An 18,323-nucleotide genomic window follows, 5' to 3' on the forward strand; every position below is an offset into this window, starting at 1 on the left:
CACTTTTTTTCTCTTTTTTATAGAGAGAGTGTCTTGCCATGTTGGCCAGGCTGGTCTTGAACTCCTGGCCTCAAGTGATCCACCTGCCTCAGCCTCCCAAAGTATTGAGATTAGAGGCATGAGCCACCATGCCTGGCCTGAAAACTGGTTTTTGAATGTTTACTCATTTTATTCTAAAATGCAGTTCTGGCCAAACCAAACCACGTTTGCTAGCTGGATTTGGCATGCTGGCTGGCAGTTTACAACCTCTGGTTTAGGTATTTGGGGTAAAGAAATAGTAAGGGTATTGTTAGCACCATTACACAAATGGGGAAGTTGAGGTTCAATGACTTACTCAAGGTCAAATAGCAGGTGAGCACTGGGAGGTGTTAAAGCATGCCTCCTCACCTTGAATGGGAGAGTCTCTTTCCCCATAACTTCCCTACATGGTTCCTCCTTCCCACCCTCCAGAACAATCTAAGAACACAAGATCCATCCTGCAGGCATCTGCCATGTTTGGAGGCAGAGAGCATGTCTTCCCTAGGTTTCTTCTTGATGGAGGCAGAGTTGGCAGAATGTATGAAAAGCAGCATGGTCTTAGAATAGAACCATACTAGATTGGACCTCTGGCTCAGACACTTACGGTGTGACTTTGGCTCTCTTAACTTAGCTCTTTGAGCCTCAGCTTCTTGAACTATACAATGAGGTTAGACAAGGCGTCCTAGAAGAGGCAACTTCTAAGATGATTCTTAAGGAAGAACCAGGTGAAAAGCAGCGCGGCAGTCATTCCAGGCAACGGGAACAGCATCTGCAAAGATCCGGATAGGAGGCCCGTGAGCGTGTGATGTGTCTGGGGAGCTGGAAGGAGTCCTATGTGACTGAGAACGGGGCATGCCAAGCACTGGGGCGGGGTGCAAGCTGCCTGGCCCCAGCAGGGAGAGAGCGTGGGGTCAACATTCCCATTATGGCGACGACATATGTCCACGGCACCAACTTGTCACTTGGCCTGAGTCCATGGGAAGCCGGAAGGACAAAAAGCATCTGAAACGTGTAAGTGGGGAGAAAGCGGCTTAGTGCACAGTGGGATGCGTCCCGCCTGAATGGGGCTTCTCCGCCTCTCACGGGGAGGCAGAGCCTGGGAACAGCCTCGTCCAGAGCCCGCAGGGCCTTTTTGGAACCCACGAAAGGCCATGGCCCAGGGAGTCTGTTCGAGTCAGGGCCCTGGCCGGTACATCCTCTTGCCTGTCCCCATCAGCGTCAGCTGTCACTCCCCACGGCCTCGGATGGCAGCTCCCGCAGCTCTCGGGAGAACAGTGGAAAAGGACTCCTGAGCTGCCAAGGAGCCCCTGACACTGGGTGCCCCCGGCTGGCCCAGAAGCACAGCCATGCCAGCAAAGCTCAGGACTCCCTCTGACTGGCCCCTTCTGGAGTTGAAAGGGTGATGAGGCTGGGCCTGAGTCAGGAGAGGCTGGAGATGGCGGGGGAAAGACCCTGAACTTTGGAGACGGGCAGAACTGTGTTCAAATCCTAGTCTTTCCACTCACCGCCAGTGTCAGGGGTAAAGCATTTTACCCTCCGCAGCTTAGTTTCTCACCGTAAAGTGAGGATACTGTCACCTACCCTGTGGTGTTGTTTGGGGAATTAAAAGAGTTCATGTATTTTGTTTTAAGCAGGTGTTTTACCAAGCCTCTCTCATCCTCAGTCTCTTAGCCATTCAAAGACAATAATCATAGTAATAACAACAGCAGCAACTAGCATGTATTAAGGACTTGCTAAAGACCAGGCACTGGATTGAGGTATTGTTGTCACCTGCATCCTACAGATTGAAAAATGAAGCTTTAGAGAAGGTGCTCATGTATCCATGGCCATTTGGTCAGTAATGGTAGAGCTAGGATCCAGGCTTAGGGAGTCTGGCTCCAAGACAGATAGAGAAAGAGCTGATTTCTTTTTTCTTTTTCACATTTCAAACACACAGAGAACCTGAAAGCGTAGTAAAACAAACACCTGTATAGCCTTCACCTAGATTCAACAATCGCCAGCGTTTTTGCCACCTTTGCTCTCCTGTGTGTTTTCACCCTCTACTCCCTTTCCCCCTTGCGTGTGTGTGTGTGTGTGTGTGTGTGTAATGTAAATGTATTTTTTTCTGAACCATTTGTACATAATTCGCATACATGGACAGAGAACTGACATTTACTGAGAATTGACTCATGTATGTCTAAGGCCAGCTCTCTAAACCACTGTTTTAGATCACTTTGCCTGGCACACAGTAGGACTTTCGTATTGGCAGTGATCAGGAAGAGTAACTAGTATTACCCACAGCTTACCAAGTACCCCCCACCCCGTATTAGCTGGTTCCATCCTCACGGTGGCCTAGCATAGAGCTGTTAACGTTTTCTTCATTTTCAGAAGAGGGAAGAAAGACTCCGAAGTTAAATAAGTTGTTGCAAAATAAGAAGTTGGGATTTATACCTGGGTTGGCTTGGCAGCAAAGCCTGTTTCACAGAATTGTAGGTCACCCGCTTTTCTCTCTTTCCCGGATTGATCCCTGTTGTAGCCATCAGAGCGCAGCCCAGGGCAGCAGATGGCAGCTTCCCACCCAGCTGCTGCAGGACATAGCCCTTTCTCTCTAGGAATCAAGGGGAATTACAGAGGCTGGTGAACTTGGAAAAACTGGGGACTGGCCCAGGCCCACAGCTAACCAAGTAGTTTTGGGGACCCAAGCCTTTGGGCTTCTAGAATCTACCACATTGTTTCATGTTGCTCCGCCCCCTCCTCCTCGCCTGGGTACCCTTTTTGCCATCTCTCCCTGGTCAGTTCTTGCTGCCTGTTAAGATGAAGCTTGACCATCTCTTCTTGTGTGAAGCCTTCTCTGATCTCTCTCACTGGCCCTTCCCCCTTCTGCTCTTGGTGGCCTCTGTGTCCTTGGTGGCACCTTGTATGCCCCCCTTTTATGTTGCCTGGGTTATGCCATACCGTGTGTAGGTTTCTCCCCAACCGTACTGGGAGATTCTCAGCCATGCTGGTTGGGTAGTGTACAGTTAGATGGTTGGATGAACAGCTCAGCAGTTGGGTGAGTGGTTGAGTGACTGATGGTTAGACAGGTAAGTGGCTGGATAGAGGATAAGTGCATGGATTGGATGGCTGGGTGAATGATGGGCAGGTTGATAGTGAGGTGGATTGTTGGGTGGTTGGATGGTTGGCTGGCTGGCCCGGTAGATCGAGAGGTAGATAGGTAGATAGCAAGATGGTTTTGTGAATGGAGGGACAATGGCAGGATGGTTGCCTGTTTTGAATAGTCGGATGGATAAATTGATGAAATTGATGGATGAATAAACAGACACCAAAAACCAAAATGCATTTCTCCTCCCAAGACTCTCTTTTGTATCTGGACTGTGACATTTCCTCATTTTCCAGTTCCTGGCCCTGGAGGGAGCTAGCAAACAGCACACTCCCCAGGTTTGGAGAAACCTTCTGAGCCATTGACTGTGGATTTGCCAAGGTTTTTGCATTGGGGAGTTCTGGAGAAGTTGGCCCCCAAAGTGAATTTCTGTAAAGTAAATCCTATTTTCCCATTGACTTGGCTCACAGTTTTGGAGATATATTCCTGCTGTCAGAGGCTGGTGACAGGTGGGGGAAGAGCTGGAACTCTCCTGGGTGTCAGCTGCCCCAAGCTTCTACTCACTCCACCTTGAGAGCAGACTGATGCTGGCCAGGAGCACAGGAGCTTAGAGCCAGGGGGAGATGCAACAGCAGGGGAACAGATTTGGCATCTGGTCCCAGAAGCCTCCGCTGCCAGTGGGCTGCTCTGCTGCGAGGCTTCTGGGATAGCACACTCGGTCTCCTCCAGACTGATCTGTTTCTGTTCATCTGTCCGTACATCCTTCCTTCTCACAACCCCGCCCTCCCACCTTCATCCATCCATCTGTCCATCCATTCAACAGCCATTTTCGAAAGACTCTAGGATGCTAGGGGACATAGAAGGAAATTAAAGAAAATTGACATTCTGATGGCAAAGAATTATATCCCAGTAGAGGTGATAGGCAAGGCCTTCTTCCTCCTCTTTCTCCTTCTCCTACTCCATTTCTTTTTCCTCTTCCTCCTCCTCTATCTCTGCTTTCTTTTCTGCTCTCTCATTCTTCTTCTTTTCTTCTTCCTTCATCACTATGATGATCACAGCAGCCTCCACCATTGAGTCCTCACTAAGTGCCAGGCACCATCCTAGGTGAGGTTCTGACATGCTCTAACTTATCCCCCTAAGAACCCTGCATAGTAGGTTCTTTCCTTTTCTTTCCTTTCCTTTTTTTTTTTCTTTTCTTTTTGGGGCAGAGTCTTGCTCTGCCACCCAAGCTGGAAAATAGTGGTGCAATCTCAGCTCACTGCAACATCTACCTCCCAGGTTCAAGCGATTCTCCTGCCTCAGCCTCCCAAGTAGCTGGGATTACAGGCGCACAGCACCACACCCAGCTAATTTTTTATATTTTAGTAGAGACGAGGTTTCACCATGTTGACCAGGCTGGTCTCGAACTCCTGACCTCAAGTAATCTGCCTGTCTCAGCCTCCCAAACTGCTGGGATTACAGGCGGGAGCCACCACACCCAGCCCATAATAATTAGTAACACTTATTTTGTAGGCAAAAAACCAGGCTCCGAGATGTTCAGTGATGTGCCCAAGGCCACACTTGTGTGTGAGATGGAATGTGTTGAGTGCAGAGGAGAAAGTCCTCCAGCCTGTGCGATCAAGATGGCATTCTTTGGTAGGTGGGATTTTGTTACATAGTGGATGGAAAGAAGGGCATTCTTAGCAGGGGGAACAGCCTAGGAAAAGGCCTGGAGGCTGGAAAGGGGCAGGTTTGTAGAAGTAAACCAACCTGTGAGAAAGAAATGGCAGAGGAGATTTGAGTCTGTTAAGAGAAGCCTTGAGTGGTGAGCTATGTCTGATACTGGAAGCCGTAGTAAGCCACTGAAAGAAATCCAAAGGAAGGAAGGGTTCAGGAAGGAGGCCATGAAGCTGGGAAGAGGATCCAGAGCAGGGACAGGCAGGCTGGAGGCTGGGAGGGCTACGTGGGCCTAGCCTCCATTAAACCAGACCCTGGGTGTGGCTACTCCTGCCCAGCCAGCTACTCCAGCAGTGGGAGAGGCCAGAACATAGCCCACATCCTTGGGGGGTGGGCCACAATGGTAGGGACCAGGGCAGAGTCAATGAGTCAGGGCACTGCCTCCCTTCTCCCCGAACTGAAGCCCCACAGCTCCCAGGGAGCTCCTCCACTTCCTGTCCCACCCTGCCCACTTCACTCCTTGAGCCAGGGAAGGGTTACCAGCACCTTGCTGGGCCTCAGCTCTTCCATCGAGCCTGGACAACCCAGGCAGCACCGTGAGAACCATCCCAGAATGCAGAATGTCAGAGCTGGACATATAGGGAAGCTGAGGCCCAGAAAGGGACAGCTGCTTGCCTGAGGGCACACAGAGACAGTGGCAGGGCTGGAACTTGGGGCTAGATCTATAGCCACTAAAACTCCTTCCACGGGAGATAAGTTGGTGGCTCCTTTTTCTAACTGTGGAGACTTGGACATATTTTTCTTGTCTTGTCTTTTTTCCTGTCCTGTCTTTGCCTGTTTTTTCTTTTCTTTTTTTTTAACCTTTTTTTTTTTTTTTAAATAGAGATGGGGTCTCCTCTATATTGCCTAGGCTAGTCTCAAACTCCTGGGCTTAAGCAATCCTCTTTCTCCAGCCTCCCCAAATGCTGGGATTACGGGTGTGAGCCACTGTGCCTGGCTGAGACTCGGACTTATTTAATATCTGCCTGTAGCCCTCTTGAAAGTAAGGTGGAATAAAAACAAATAGTGAGCCTTTAAAAAATGTCTTAACCACTCTGAACCTCAGTTTGCCCTGCTGTAAAATGGGGATAATAATAAAAAATAAAACATTATTTAGTCATCATTTTTCCCATAACCTCCCTATAATAATGTGAACTTCACAAATGCTCAGCATGGCACCTAGGACTTAGCAGGTGCTCAATAAAAAATCAATGAATGAGTGAAGGAGTAAGGAATATTTATGATTTACGGGTTCCTGGCAGTGTGCCTGGCGCTGCAGAAAACCCTTTCCATGAGGAATCCTGTTTAATCCTCAAAACAATCCCGAGGTGTGGAGTTGGTATGATTATCTCCACTTTGCAGAGGAGGAAACTGAGCCTCAAAGAGATTGCACATGACTTACTCCTGGTCACACAGATCCTGGGTGATGGAACTGGGATCAAAGCCCTGCTCTGTGGGACCCACAGGGTGCACAGCTGCTGCAGAGCAGCATGAGTACTTCTGGGACCCACTGTGGGGCCTGTCACAAAGTGGTGCTGGATAGACCACGTCCCTCACCCGAATCTCCCCATTCTCCTGTTCTGGACTTCAGTTTTCCCACCTGGAAAGCTCCAGGGCTGGACTCTGACCTTTTCATGGTCCTCCTACATGGACTGATCACACTAGGGATGATCTTCCCATGGCTTAGAGGACCAGTTGTCCTGCCCGATCACGGCCCCCCAGTCCCGAAGAGACAAGGCCTCTGGAGGTGTCCCAATGGTCACTTCCCCTCTGGGACCCCAGCACCTCTGAGGTCTGGTCACTTGCTTCCTCAGGGGCCCTGAATTGGCCTCCATGCAGATCCGCCTGCGTGACAGCTCCCAGTGGCCTGCGGGAGGAGTGTTTTCTCAGCTCCCTGACGGCATCCGTCCCAAGGTGCGAGGCTCCAGCTGCACGCGGCGGGCCAGGCTGCCGTTCTGTCTGGAGCACTGCGTGGAGAAACAAACACAGCTGTGTTTATTCCAGAAATTACACATCCTGATAATCTGCTCACTCGGGGTAATGCCTCCCAGTTAGGATCACAGGGGGAGCTGCACCAAGGTTCCTTAATTTCTGGGCAGGTTTTAATTCTCTGTGACATCTGTGCTGTTGGTCAGCAGGTAGACCTCAGCCAGCGGGCACCCAGACAGCTTTGGATGCTCAGTCCTGAGGTGGGTGGACATTCTTACCTGGGCATAAGATGCTGGAAAGAGAGGACCTTTTGTCTTGAAACCTCCAAATTAAGATTTCAAGCCTGGCACTTCAGACCACAGCCACGCTGGGAGAGAGAAACACACAGACTTATATTAGGAGAACGCGACCCAGGACTGGATTGTGGATCCAGCCATGTCGTTGCTCCAGAGGGTTTCTATGATGCCCTGTTGCTTTCGGGTCACTTTTCCATGGCCCCTAGGCCCATGCAGTCGCTTCCTTCCCACTCTGCCTAATGTCCATCACCCATTCTGGTCTCAGGCTTCCAGCCGCTCTGGCCCTTTCAGTTTCTTGCAACTCCTAGACTCTTCCCACCACAGGGCCTTTGCACCGCTTGGTCCCTCTAGCTGGAATGCTGCTCCCTTATCACCCAGGTAATTCTCACCCATCCTCTACTTTTTCAAGGAGGCCTGCATAGCTCCGTGGGCCCACCTTTTGCTGCATTTGTCACCATCGTAATTTTAAAATGATGAGTTTGTTGCTTTGAACATCTCTACCTCTCCTACCAGACAGTCAACTTTACAAGGGCAGGGACCATGGTCCAATTGCTTCATCACTAGATTCCCTGCACCTAGCATAGCACCCGGCCCCTACTTAGTAAGTGCTCGACTGATATATATTGACTGGAAGAATGAATGAATGAATGCACGGCTCTCAGATGAGTGAAAGGAGGATATGCTTTTGTTTGTTCTTGTGGGTGACAGTTGGCAGAGTGCTGTGACATCCGTCATCTCCCTTTAATTGAACAGAGTGGGATTGAAGTCTGCAGGGGCTTGGCACGGGGCCAGGCCCCAGGGTGGGGGTGTGGGATCCGAGGTGAATTAGGCATCGTGGGCCTGGCCTTGGGGAGCTCACACACTGGCTGTGCACAGCCCCCTGGGAGGAAGGTCCCACTGGTATTGTTCTCCTGGATGGACAGATGAGGTTCCTAATACTCAGAGCCGGGGGTGGAGGCGGGGGTGGCTTGATGAGGCCACACAGCTAGTCAGCGGGACAGACGTGCACTCAGATCCAACGGATATCAAGCCAGGTGGCCCTTCCCCCACTTCTCCGGGCACTTGGGTGGAGGTGTCAGGGCTCCCTGGCCTTTGGGGGTCTCGACATCCAAAGCCCTTACCAGTTGTGTGGCTGTGGACAAGTTACAGGGGGCAGCAGGGACTGTCCTGCCCCATGGAGGTTTTCTTCTAGTGGGCAGGACTGATGCCAGATATCCAGTGCGTAGCTTAAGCAGGGATGCGCTAAGAAGAAAACCGCAGCAGAGATGGAAGGGCCAGCGGGAGGAGGGGATCAGGAAGGCCCTTCTGAGGAGGAGGTGTTTGAGCAGAGCCCAGAAGGAAGCAAGAGAGCGGGCTCAGGGATACCTGGGGCAGGGTGTTTCAGGCAGAGGGGAGAGCTGGGCAAAGGCGCTGTGATGGGGTGTGTAAGGCCGCCAGCGTGGCTGCAGCGGGAGGGCCGGGGAGAATGGGAGCAGGTGACACAGAGGGACCGGCCGTGGCAGGACTTTGGCTTCTACCTGGAGTGAGATGGGAGCGGTGCAGGGTTTTGAGGAGGTGACAGGATCTAACCTGGGTTCAGAAAGCACCACTCTGACTGTCATGAGAGGCCCGACAGTGGGGGATGGGGCAAAGCAGGGGACAGGAGGAACCACCACAGAGTCCAGACAGGAGACAGTGGTGGCTGGACCAAGGGAGCGGCGGTGCGCTGTCAGTAAGTAGCCCTGGTTTTGCTTCCCAGGCTGCCTCACATAGTTTGGGGGATCCAGAGGGGGTGGATAGAAAATGGACCTTAAATGTCTTCTCACTCTGGCCTGCCCCCACTCACCCCAGGAGGCTCTGTTGGCATTTTTGGCATGGAAGCATATGTCTCTGTCTTTCTTTTTTTTTTTTTTGAGACGCAGTTTCGCTCTTGTTACCCAGGCTGGAGTGCAATGGCGCGATCTCAGCTCACCGCAACCTCCGCCTCCTGGGTTCAGGCGTCTCTGTCTTTCTAACGTAAATTGATAATGTATTGACAATGCAATCTCCTGGCAGCCAGGCTGGTGACTCTAGCATGTGCTAGATCATTCTGGAGGGAGTGGAAGACAGAGGGGCAAGAAGAGCCTGGCCTGGGCCCAGGTCCACCCCTGTCAGGACTTGCTGAATGACTGTGCACAAGTCCCTTTCCCTCTTTTGGGCTGGGGGCTGCACTGGGGGACAGCGGACCACTGAGGGGTTCTGCAGCCACACCAGCTGGGTTCATGTCCTGGTACCAGCTCTTACTAGATATGACTGTGGACAAGTTGCTTCATCTCTTAGAACCTCAGTTTCCTTATCTGTCAAATGGGGATGGTAACAGTCCTTATCTTAGTAGGTGGCTGAGACATAGTAAGTGCTCAATAAATAACCATCACCAGCCGGGCAGGGTGGCTCATGCCTGTAATCCGAGCACTTTGGGAGGCCAAGGCGGGTGGATCATGAGGTCAGGAGTTCAAGACCAGCCTAGTCAACATGGTGAAACCCTGTCTCTAGTAAAAATACAAAAATTAGCTGGGCATGGTGGTGTGCATCTGTAACTCTAGCTACTGAGGAGGCTAAAGCAGGAGGATCACTTGAACTCGGGAGGCAGAGGTTGTAGTGAGCTGAGATCATAGCACTGCACTCCAGCAGTGCAGTGGGTGACAGAGCAAGACTCCGTCTCAAAAACAAAACAAAACAAAACCCACCATCATTCCTGTGTAGAAGAAAGAGGCACAGAAGCCAGGGCCAGGAGGCTTTTGTCCGACCTGTGCCCCAGTCTTCGTCCGACCCAAGAGGAATGTGGCTCGTCCTTGGTTTGAGCAGTCCTAAGGATCCCTTGGTCTCAGTACTTGCAGAACCTCAGCAGCAGTTGCCCTGGAAGGCGGCCCCCTCTAGTGGAGGAGATTCAGCTCCAGGCCATACAGACCATTGACAGGCTGTGTGACCTCAGCCTGGGAGCACAACCTTCCTGAGCTCCGGAGGTGATGAGCTCCCCCTCATCTGTGCAGTGGGAATTAGAGGGCCTGCCTCCCAGAGTGAGGATGACATAAGAACCCACTTGGAAAGGACTTAGAGGGTGGGGCTCTGCAAATTCTGGCTCCCTTCTGCCCAGATGTGTGGGCCAACTGCCTCCCAGGAGTGGGAGCCAAGAGCTCCGGGGGCCTGGGAAAGGTGAGGGGGCCAGAGGAGGTGGGAGCAGAAGCCTGGAGGCAGAGCAGGGCTTGGGGAAGCGCGTGGGGGCCGGAGGGCGGCTCTAACTCTTCTCTCTAATTTTTGAGAAACTCTTTCCCCATCTTCATATAATTAAGAGTATTTTTAAAATGCCTTGTTGAAATAAAAATAGTCCATTTCCATATGACCTCATTTCATTCCACACCCCCAGTGCGCGTGTGCACACAGATATATACACACACACAAATGTCTAGATTCTAAAGCTGCCTTCGGTGCCTCTGCTGAGAGGGTTCTTATTTTTGTCTAGCAGGTAAATATTTAGGGACCCCCCTGCTTTATTTTCTGGTCTGCAATTGGAGGCCCTCCAGGGTCCGTTAACAGCGGCTGACACTGTGCGACTCTGCAGTTTACATGCCTGTTCACATTGCCATCTCCATTGCTCCTCCTGCGTTCCTGGGAGGGGGGTCGCACTATGACCCATCACGTAGAGGTAGGACCATCTTTTTACCAGCAGCACCTAGTCCAGACCTGGCATATCACACACAAAAAATCAGCTAGTGTCTGTTGAATACAGATGAAGAACGAGACCCTTAACACAGATGAAGAAACTGAGGCTCAAAGAGATGAAAGGATTTGCCCAAGTGGATTTTTCCTGAGTTTTTATCCAGGACTGTCCAGACTCTCTGCATGTTCCCCCTCCTAGGCTACCTTTCTTTTGTTCTTTCTTTCTTTCTTTCTTTCTTTCTTTCTTTCTTTCTTTCTTTCTTTCTTTCTTTCTTTCTTTCTTCTTTTCTTTCTTTTCTTTCCTTCTTTCCTTCCTTTCTTTCTTCCTTCCTTTTCTTTCTTTCTCTCTCTTTCTTTCTTTTTTTCTTTCTTTTTCTTTCTTTCGACAGAGTTTCCCTCTGTTGCCCAGGCTGGAGTATAATGGCATGGTCTCACTGCAACCTCCGCCTCCAGGTTCAAGTGATTCTCCTGCCTCAGCCTCCCGAGTAGCTGGGATTACAAGTGCCTGCCACCACGCCTGGCTAATTTTTGTAATTTTTATGGAGACAGGCTTTCACCATATTGGCCAGGCTAGTCTCGAACTCCTGACCTGAAATGATTTGCCCACCTCAGCTTCCCAAAGTGCTGGGATTGTAGATGTGAGCCACTGCTCCTGGCCTAGGCTGCCTTTCTAACCAACCTCTTTATTTTCAGATGGGGAAATCAAGACCCAAAGAGGGTAAGGACCTGTGCAGATTCACACAGTGATGTGTGACAATACGAATGACAAAAATATTAGTGTTATACAATTTTAACATTCCTGTTAATAGTCATTTTAAAGGACTGATTTTACAAAGTAGTAAGTGCCAGAACTGGGATTTGAACCCATGATTCTCTGAGTCCAAAGCCCATGCTCATGACACGCTACTACATCAGGCTGGTATGATTTGGTGGGGACAGAGCTAGAGTTGAACCCAGGACTGGATTCTTGGCCTCCTGATCTCTAAAAACAAAACCCCAGCCCAGAGGCCACAGGGGAGGCCCTGTCAGGAGCTTCTCAGTCAAGAAGGACAGAGTCCTGCCCTGGGCCCCCCACCCAGGGCCAGTCTGGGCTGGGGCAGGGGGCTTGTGTCTCTCTCAGGCCTCTCTGTGAGGGGGCTTCGGAGCAGCTGCCTCTGTGGCTCAGGCTGTAGACACCTGGCCCTGGCTGCCTCTTTAGCAGGAGCAGGATAAATCTCCCATCCCCCTCCGCCCTGCACAGCCCGGAGTAGTTCACAGCATCCTTTTCCCCTCCAGTCTCACCCAAGCCTCTCAACATCCTTGTGAGACAGTTAGGGTAGGCTCCCCAGTCTCCAAGCGGAAAAACCGAAGCCCACAGATATATACACCCAATAAAGTACCACCAGTACATCAGTATTCTTTTTTTTTTTTTGAGACTGAGTTTCGCTCTATTGCCCAAGCTGGAGTGCAGTGGCGCAGTCTCGGCTCACTGCAACCTCTGCCTCCTGAGTTCAAGCGATCCTCATGCCTCAGCCTCCTGAATACCTGGGATTACATGTGTGCACCACCACACCCAGTAGATATTTTTAGTAGAGATGGGGTTTCACCATGTTGGCCAGGCTGGTCTCAAACTTCTAACCTCAGGTGATCTGCCTGCCTTGGCCTCCCAAAGTGCTACAGTTACAGGCGTGAGCCACCACTCCCAGCCTGAACATCAATATTATTTTGCTGTGGTTCTTAACTTCTTTGGTGTCATGAAGACCCTTGAGAAGCTGCCTCCTCAAGGCAGGCTATGAACTGCCCCCTCCTGGAAATTTGGAGACACACCGATACTTTCATGCACAAATTCAGGGGACTTACAGATTACAAGCCTCTGTTGTGTTGCTTTGCGGTGCTGATGATAGGAATAGAACTTTGTTTTATTGAGCCTCTGCTTTTTGTTGAACAGGGTGTTTGATGCTTTACATACATTATCTCAGAACACCCCTGCAGGGTAGGGAGACTGAGGCTTAAGAGAGGGTGATGCTGACTAAGGCTGCACTGCCGGGATTTGAACCAGCTCTACTGACTCCTGTGACCTGGGGGGCATGGTGTGGGAGCATCTTCCTGAGACTATTGTTAAGAACTAGGGCCTATGCTGGGTACAGTGGCTCACACCTATAATCCCAGCACACTTTGGGAAGGTGAGGCAGGAGGATTGCTTGAGGCCAGGAGTTCGAGACCAGCTTGGGCAACATAGCATGACCCCATCTCTACTAAAAAAATTTTTTTTTAATTAGCCCAGGCATGGTGGTGTGTGCCTAGAGTCCCAGCTACTTGGGAGGCTGAGGCTGGAGGATCGCTTGAGCCCAGGAGGTCAAGGCTGTAGTGAGTTGTGATCACACCACTGCATTTCAGCCTGGGCGGCAGAGTGAGACTCTGTAAAAAAAAATAAGAAGAAGCAGCAGGGCCTCTAAGGAAGTTTAGAGTCCATACTTTCCGCCTTTGGAAAAGACTGCTGGCTTACCCCAGGCCTGAGAGCAGGAAGAGCTCCTGAGAAGAGGGTTTCTAGCAACCTCAGAACTTTCAGCAGGGAGCCTCCTTCTCCCACTTCCCAGGGGTCTGATTTGAGGCTCTGGGTAGAGCCTGTCTCTCAAGTCTATATGATGGGAAAGTCTGCAATTCAAGCTGGACTCATTTGGCTTCCCTCAATGGGAATTTGCTTTCCTTGAAATCCTCCCCCTACCCCAGGACAGACGAATGATTCCTGTAGGGCACTTGGGACTCCCTTGGAAATGAATCTGCCAGAGAACAGGACTGAGGGAGATGACTGGAAGAGCCCCTGCCTGTGCACCCCTCAGGAGCAGAGCAGCCTCTGGTATCTTGTATGGTGGATAAGAGTGTGGGCTCTGATGGACCTGGGTTCAAATCCCGGCTTAGACCTACACGTGGTGTGACTTTCGATAGGCTGCTTTCCCTCTCTGAGCCTCAGTTCCCCGTTAGTAAAATGAGGATGATGAATAGCACTAAGAGATGTGTGGCACTGTCCCTGGCCCAAAGGAAGTGCTCAATAAAGATAATCATAGTGGTCATCACTGTTGCTATCGTAAGCAGAGCAGGGGGCTGTGGAAGAGAGTGCATCACACACACGGAGGTCTACAGGAGGAGACCTCCCTTTCCTCTTTGGCAAGATTGTACCTGGAAGGGGGTTGGGCGAGGAGTGATCAGGCTGGTATGGGGGAACGTTTGGAGACAAGGAGGCCCCTCTGCCTGGCTGGTATGGGGAATGAGGCCTGGTGCTGGTCCCAGGGGCACAAAAGCCTCTCGCCTTCGACTTTCCTCCCAAATCATTCTGGAGGTTGGACAAAGAGTTCCATGGGGCCCCCTTCCCAATGCATGAGCCGGGGCTCTGTTTGGCAGCCCCCACCCCACAGACCCGCCTCAGTCACTGTGTTGGCCAAAGCGTGGTTCCCTGGGGGGGGGTGGGAAGGAGCCTGGGAGCCTTGGTGGGGCCTGCAGGCCGCGGTCTGGTTCCCAGAGGCCCTGGAGGGGGCCCCTTCACAGCTTCAGCACGAGGCCCGTTGGGGGTGGGGGCAGCCTCCGCAGCGCGGCGTGTTTGCGCCGCTGACACTCTGGCAGGGTCACTGTGGATAAAGGCGCTACCCAGACCCGGGGCCCAGCCTGCAATGGGGCTTTCTTGTCAGAGAGGAGCCTTTCTTCCCAGCGCACTGTGGGGCGGCGGCAGGGGGTCACCCGGATAATGGAGCTTTGGGCCAATGGAGATGCGGGACTCAGCCGGCCCCTCCCTGTCGGAGCTGGGGAGGAGGGGAGACCGACTGGCTCAGATCAGCCGCCACCTTGGCCATGGCGCTCTGGGTGGATTCAGAAGGGAAGACGTTGGAGAACCTGGGACTCCCAGAAGCCTTCAGGTGTCTGCGAATCCAGCCATTGGCCTGACAGGAAGCTAGGGCCAGTCATCCAGTGCTTCGGTTTCCTAGTCTGGCTGCCTCGTGCTTCTCAGGAGACCCCCCGACTCTGCCCCCACCCCGGGCCAGAGCAGCACAGTCCATTACAGCTGTGCCTCCCTCTCGCCCTGGCCATTCAGCTGCTGTCTGACTCTGTTCCCACAGCCACCACCTGACCTCGAGGCTTCTCCCTGCCCCCTCCTGGACCATCTCGGTGACTCTTGAACCCCCAGAGCATCACCCTGAGTCTTCTAAACTGCAGTTGAGACCACATTACCTTCCTGCTCAGACCTTGGGCTCCTTATCTAAAAAAATCAAGGTCAAACAGCTGCTCGTTGACCTGGCCCCTGAGGCGCTCTCTGTCCTCTTCTCACAAACTCTAGGTGGATATCATTCTCATCCACAAATTCTAGGTTTCATACATGCATACATGTTATAAACTCCCATGGCCCCAGATCTTCATTCAGGCCCCAGCTGCTACCTAGAATGAATGCCCTTCTTACTTTTGTCTAGCGAACTCCTACTCATCCTTCAAGGCCAAACTCAAATGTCCCCTCCTTGGTATATCTTGCTTTCTACTTACCCTCAGCCTTTGATTCACAATTCTTGTAACACCAAGGTATGGCTAATTTTGTCTACATCACCCTCCCCCATTAAACTGGATTGTCGAGACTTTCTTGTCTTATTCATCGTTGGGCCTCCAGTGCCTAGCATGGAGTCTGTTACCAACTGGCTCCTGGTTTGATGTTTTATGAATGAGGGAATGAATGAATACGTTGTCTGCCCATAAAAATAACTTCCTTCTCTATCCTAGAGGCTTTTACAACTCAGCGCGACACTCCCACAAGACCTTGGAAGTAGGAGGAAGTTACCATGATGCACAGGCTGTTCAGATGCCTCTGAAACTAGGTAGAACCTAGAATGAGACTGGATCTGGGTCTCAGGCCAGAGCAAGGTAGCTCTTATATCAACCTAGTCTCACAAAGGTCTTGGAGTTCATGCTCTACCTTGAGGTAAGACCTGGTCAAACCATTTAAAGATGAAAAAATCCCAACTCATCTCAGAGCTGAGCATTCTCCACTTAGAGGCTGGATGGATTCTTAGGAGCTACTGGGCTTAATCCATCCCCTCTTAGCACAGATGGCTTTGGTCACTTGGGATCCTCGTCTTAGTTTCTCTTCCTCTTTTTCCTTTGTCATTTTCTTGTTCCTTAGTATTCCTGCCTCTGTGCTCGTCTGTGTTGATGGTCTTTCCAAAGCCAGGAGTCCCCAAATGTTCTTGCTCCCCAAACCCTCAAGCACGTGGTGATGATGGTCATGAGAATAATGGTTTCTGTCCCCGAGTATGCCTGGGTGTCAGGTGCTGTGCTGAGCTCCGCTGGTACCGTACCCGCAGGAGCTTCCTAATGAGCGCCTGTGGTAGCTACTACCATTAATCCCCACATTGCAGATGAGAAAACCAAGGCTCACAGAAGCAAAGTAATTTCCCAGAAGTCATCCGGGTAGTAAATGGCAGAGCCAGGATTCAGATCTACATATGAGTTCCGTGTGCTTTCCTGTTCTAAGGCCATACTGCAATTCATTCATTCATTATCCAGTCATTCATTCAGTAGCCACTTACGGAGCCCGCAGGCTATTAGTCATTGTCACCATTACTCATTCCTTGCATCCAACAGTCGTTTACTGAGGACCAACTATGTGCCAGGGCTCTGCTGCAGAAACTTCTAGGGGAGGTGAGACCTTGAGGTTGGCATTGGCAGAGAGGAGGAAGAGAGGCGTTCCCCCCATGATGGGGGAACCTCTAGACCAGGGTGCCCCCACAGTCCTTGCACGATTTGGACCTGTGGCCCTGAGTCCTGTAGTCTAGCAGGCTGGGGAGGACACCAGCAGTGAGCAAGTGTGCCCACTCCCGAGTCACCTGGCACAGCGAAGCATGCTCGGGATTGTTCTTTTCAATCTATTTTTTATTTTATTTATTTTGAAAACTTGTGTAGTTTTTTTTGTTTGTTTGTTTTTGTGACAGGTTCTTGCTCTGTCACCCAGGCTGAAATACAGTGGCACAATCATAGCTCACTGCAGCCTCAAACTCCTGGGCCCAAGCAATCCTCCCACCTTGGCCTCCCCAAGTAGGTGGGATTACAGGCGTGTGCCACCATGTCCAGCTAATTCTTTTTTTTTTTTTTTTTTTTTTGAGACAGAGTCTCACTCTGTCGCCAGGCTGGAGTGCAGGGGCACGATCTTGGCTCACTGCAACCTCCACCTCCCAGGTTCAAGCAATTCTCGTGCCTCAGCCCCTCAAGTACACTGACCGCAGGCACACGCCACCACACCTGGCTAATTTTTGTATTTTTAGTAGACAGGGTTTTACCTTGTTGGCCAGGCTGGTCTCAAATTCCTGACCTCAAGTGATCCACCTGCTGTGGCCTCTCGAAATGCTGGGATTACAGCCGTGAGCCACCGTGCCCGGCCTGTTTAGGGTTTTGGCTTCTAGACTTAGCTCTGCTCCCTTTTCCATATCACCACATCACCCCATCTCTGAGCACATTTTCTGAAGTGAGCCACTGAGACCTGACTCACCTGGGCAATCCACAGCCTCAAAGAATTCATCTGTGTAAAGGGCCTGGCACGGATGATCAGACCCAACCCAGTCTAGGCATTTCTGGGGTCTCGGGCAGGTGACCCTTGGAGAATCAGGGTCAGGAGAAGCTGGTCCGAGCCTGCGCAGCAGCCCAGAGGCTGGGAGTAGAAGGAAGCTGCCCTCCCCCACGTGCCCGGCCTGGCCTGGAATCGTTCTTGGATTCGATGAGTGATTCATGACCTGACGCTGCAGAAAGTTGTGCCGGGCCGCAGTAGGGCTGCCCGGGGTTTGTGGTTTGGAACACAGAGAAGAATTCCCTCGTCGGCTCAGGCTGGGATAACTTACTTGTTGAGAGAGACATTTTCACAAAATAAATCCTTAGAGAAACCAGGCGCTGAGGCAGGGAGGCCTGGTGAGGGATTATCCAAATAAATCGGTTTTGAAGCTTCGGGCCCAAATGATTTGCCTGAGCCCTTTGTTGCTTCCTTGTATTCAACCTGAGGTCCCCAGTGACCCTGAGATCTTTTTCAGTGGTACTGATGCAACCAGGTCCTCTCCTCTGCTCCTGGGCGATGTCCTCATCATGTGGCCTCACTGGAACACGCTTCAACTGGGGTCACTGGGATATGTTGTTCTTGTGGGGCGTGTGTCATCATCAGTCTCATCTTTTACTTTTTCTAAACAAGGTTACGATTCACATTTATGTAGGACAATTCTTCCTTGTGTGGGACTATCCTGCCCAGTCAGGGTGTTCTGTACCCCTAGCTCCAGCCCATGAACTGCCAGTGGCACTCGGTATGGTCACTGTGCCCTCACAATCCTTAAAAGGTGAGACCCGGCCAGGCACGGTGGCTCATGCCTGTAATCCCAGCACTTTGGAAGGTGGAGGCAGGTGGATTGCCTGAGAGCTCGGGAGTTCGTGACCAGCCTGGGCAACACGGTGAAACCCCGTCTCTACTAAAATACAGACAATTAGCTGGTCATGGCAGCATGCACCTGTAGTCCCAGCTACTTGGGAGGCTGAGGCAGGAGAATTGCTTGAACCTGGGAGGTGGAGGTTGCAGTGAGCCAATCGCCCAATGGCACTCCAGCCTGGGCGACAGAGCGAGACTCCATCTCAAAACAAACAAG

At 51.4% G+C, this 18,323-nt stretch overlaps 1 protein-coding gene across 1 annotated transcript in view; it reads left to right on the forward strand.

Annotated features, from left to right (window-relative positions):
- The first annotated feature begins 4,700 nt into the window (after positions 1 to 4,700).
- The window catches only part of EPHB2 (EPH receptor B2), a 187,032-nt gene continuing 173,409 nt past the window's right edge, over positions 4,701 to 18,323 (forward strand). The window contains 1 exon segment of the mRNA XM_064363439.1: positions 4,701 to 4,732. Coding sequence (XP_064219509.1) covers positions 4,720 to 4,732 — 13 coding nt within the window. The 5' untranslated portion in view covers positions 4,701 to 4,719.

Source organism: Aotus nancymaae, unplaced genomic scaffold, assembly GCF_030222135.1.
Source record: "Aotus nancymaae isolate 86718 unplaced genomic scaffold, 86718_ANA_hifiasm-v0.15.2.pri h1tg000053l, whole genome shotgun sequence".
Classification (NCBI taxonomy): Eukaryota; Metazoa; Chordata; class Mammalia; order Primates; family Aotidae; genus Aotus; species Aotus nancymaae.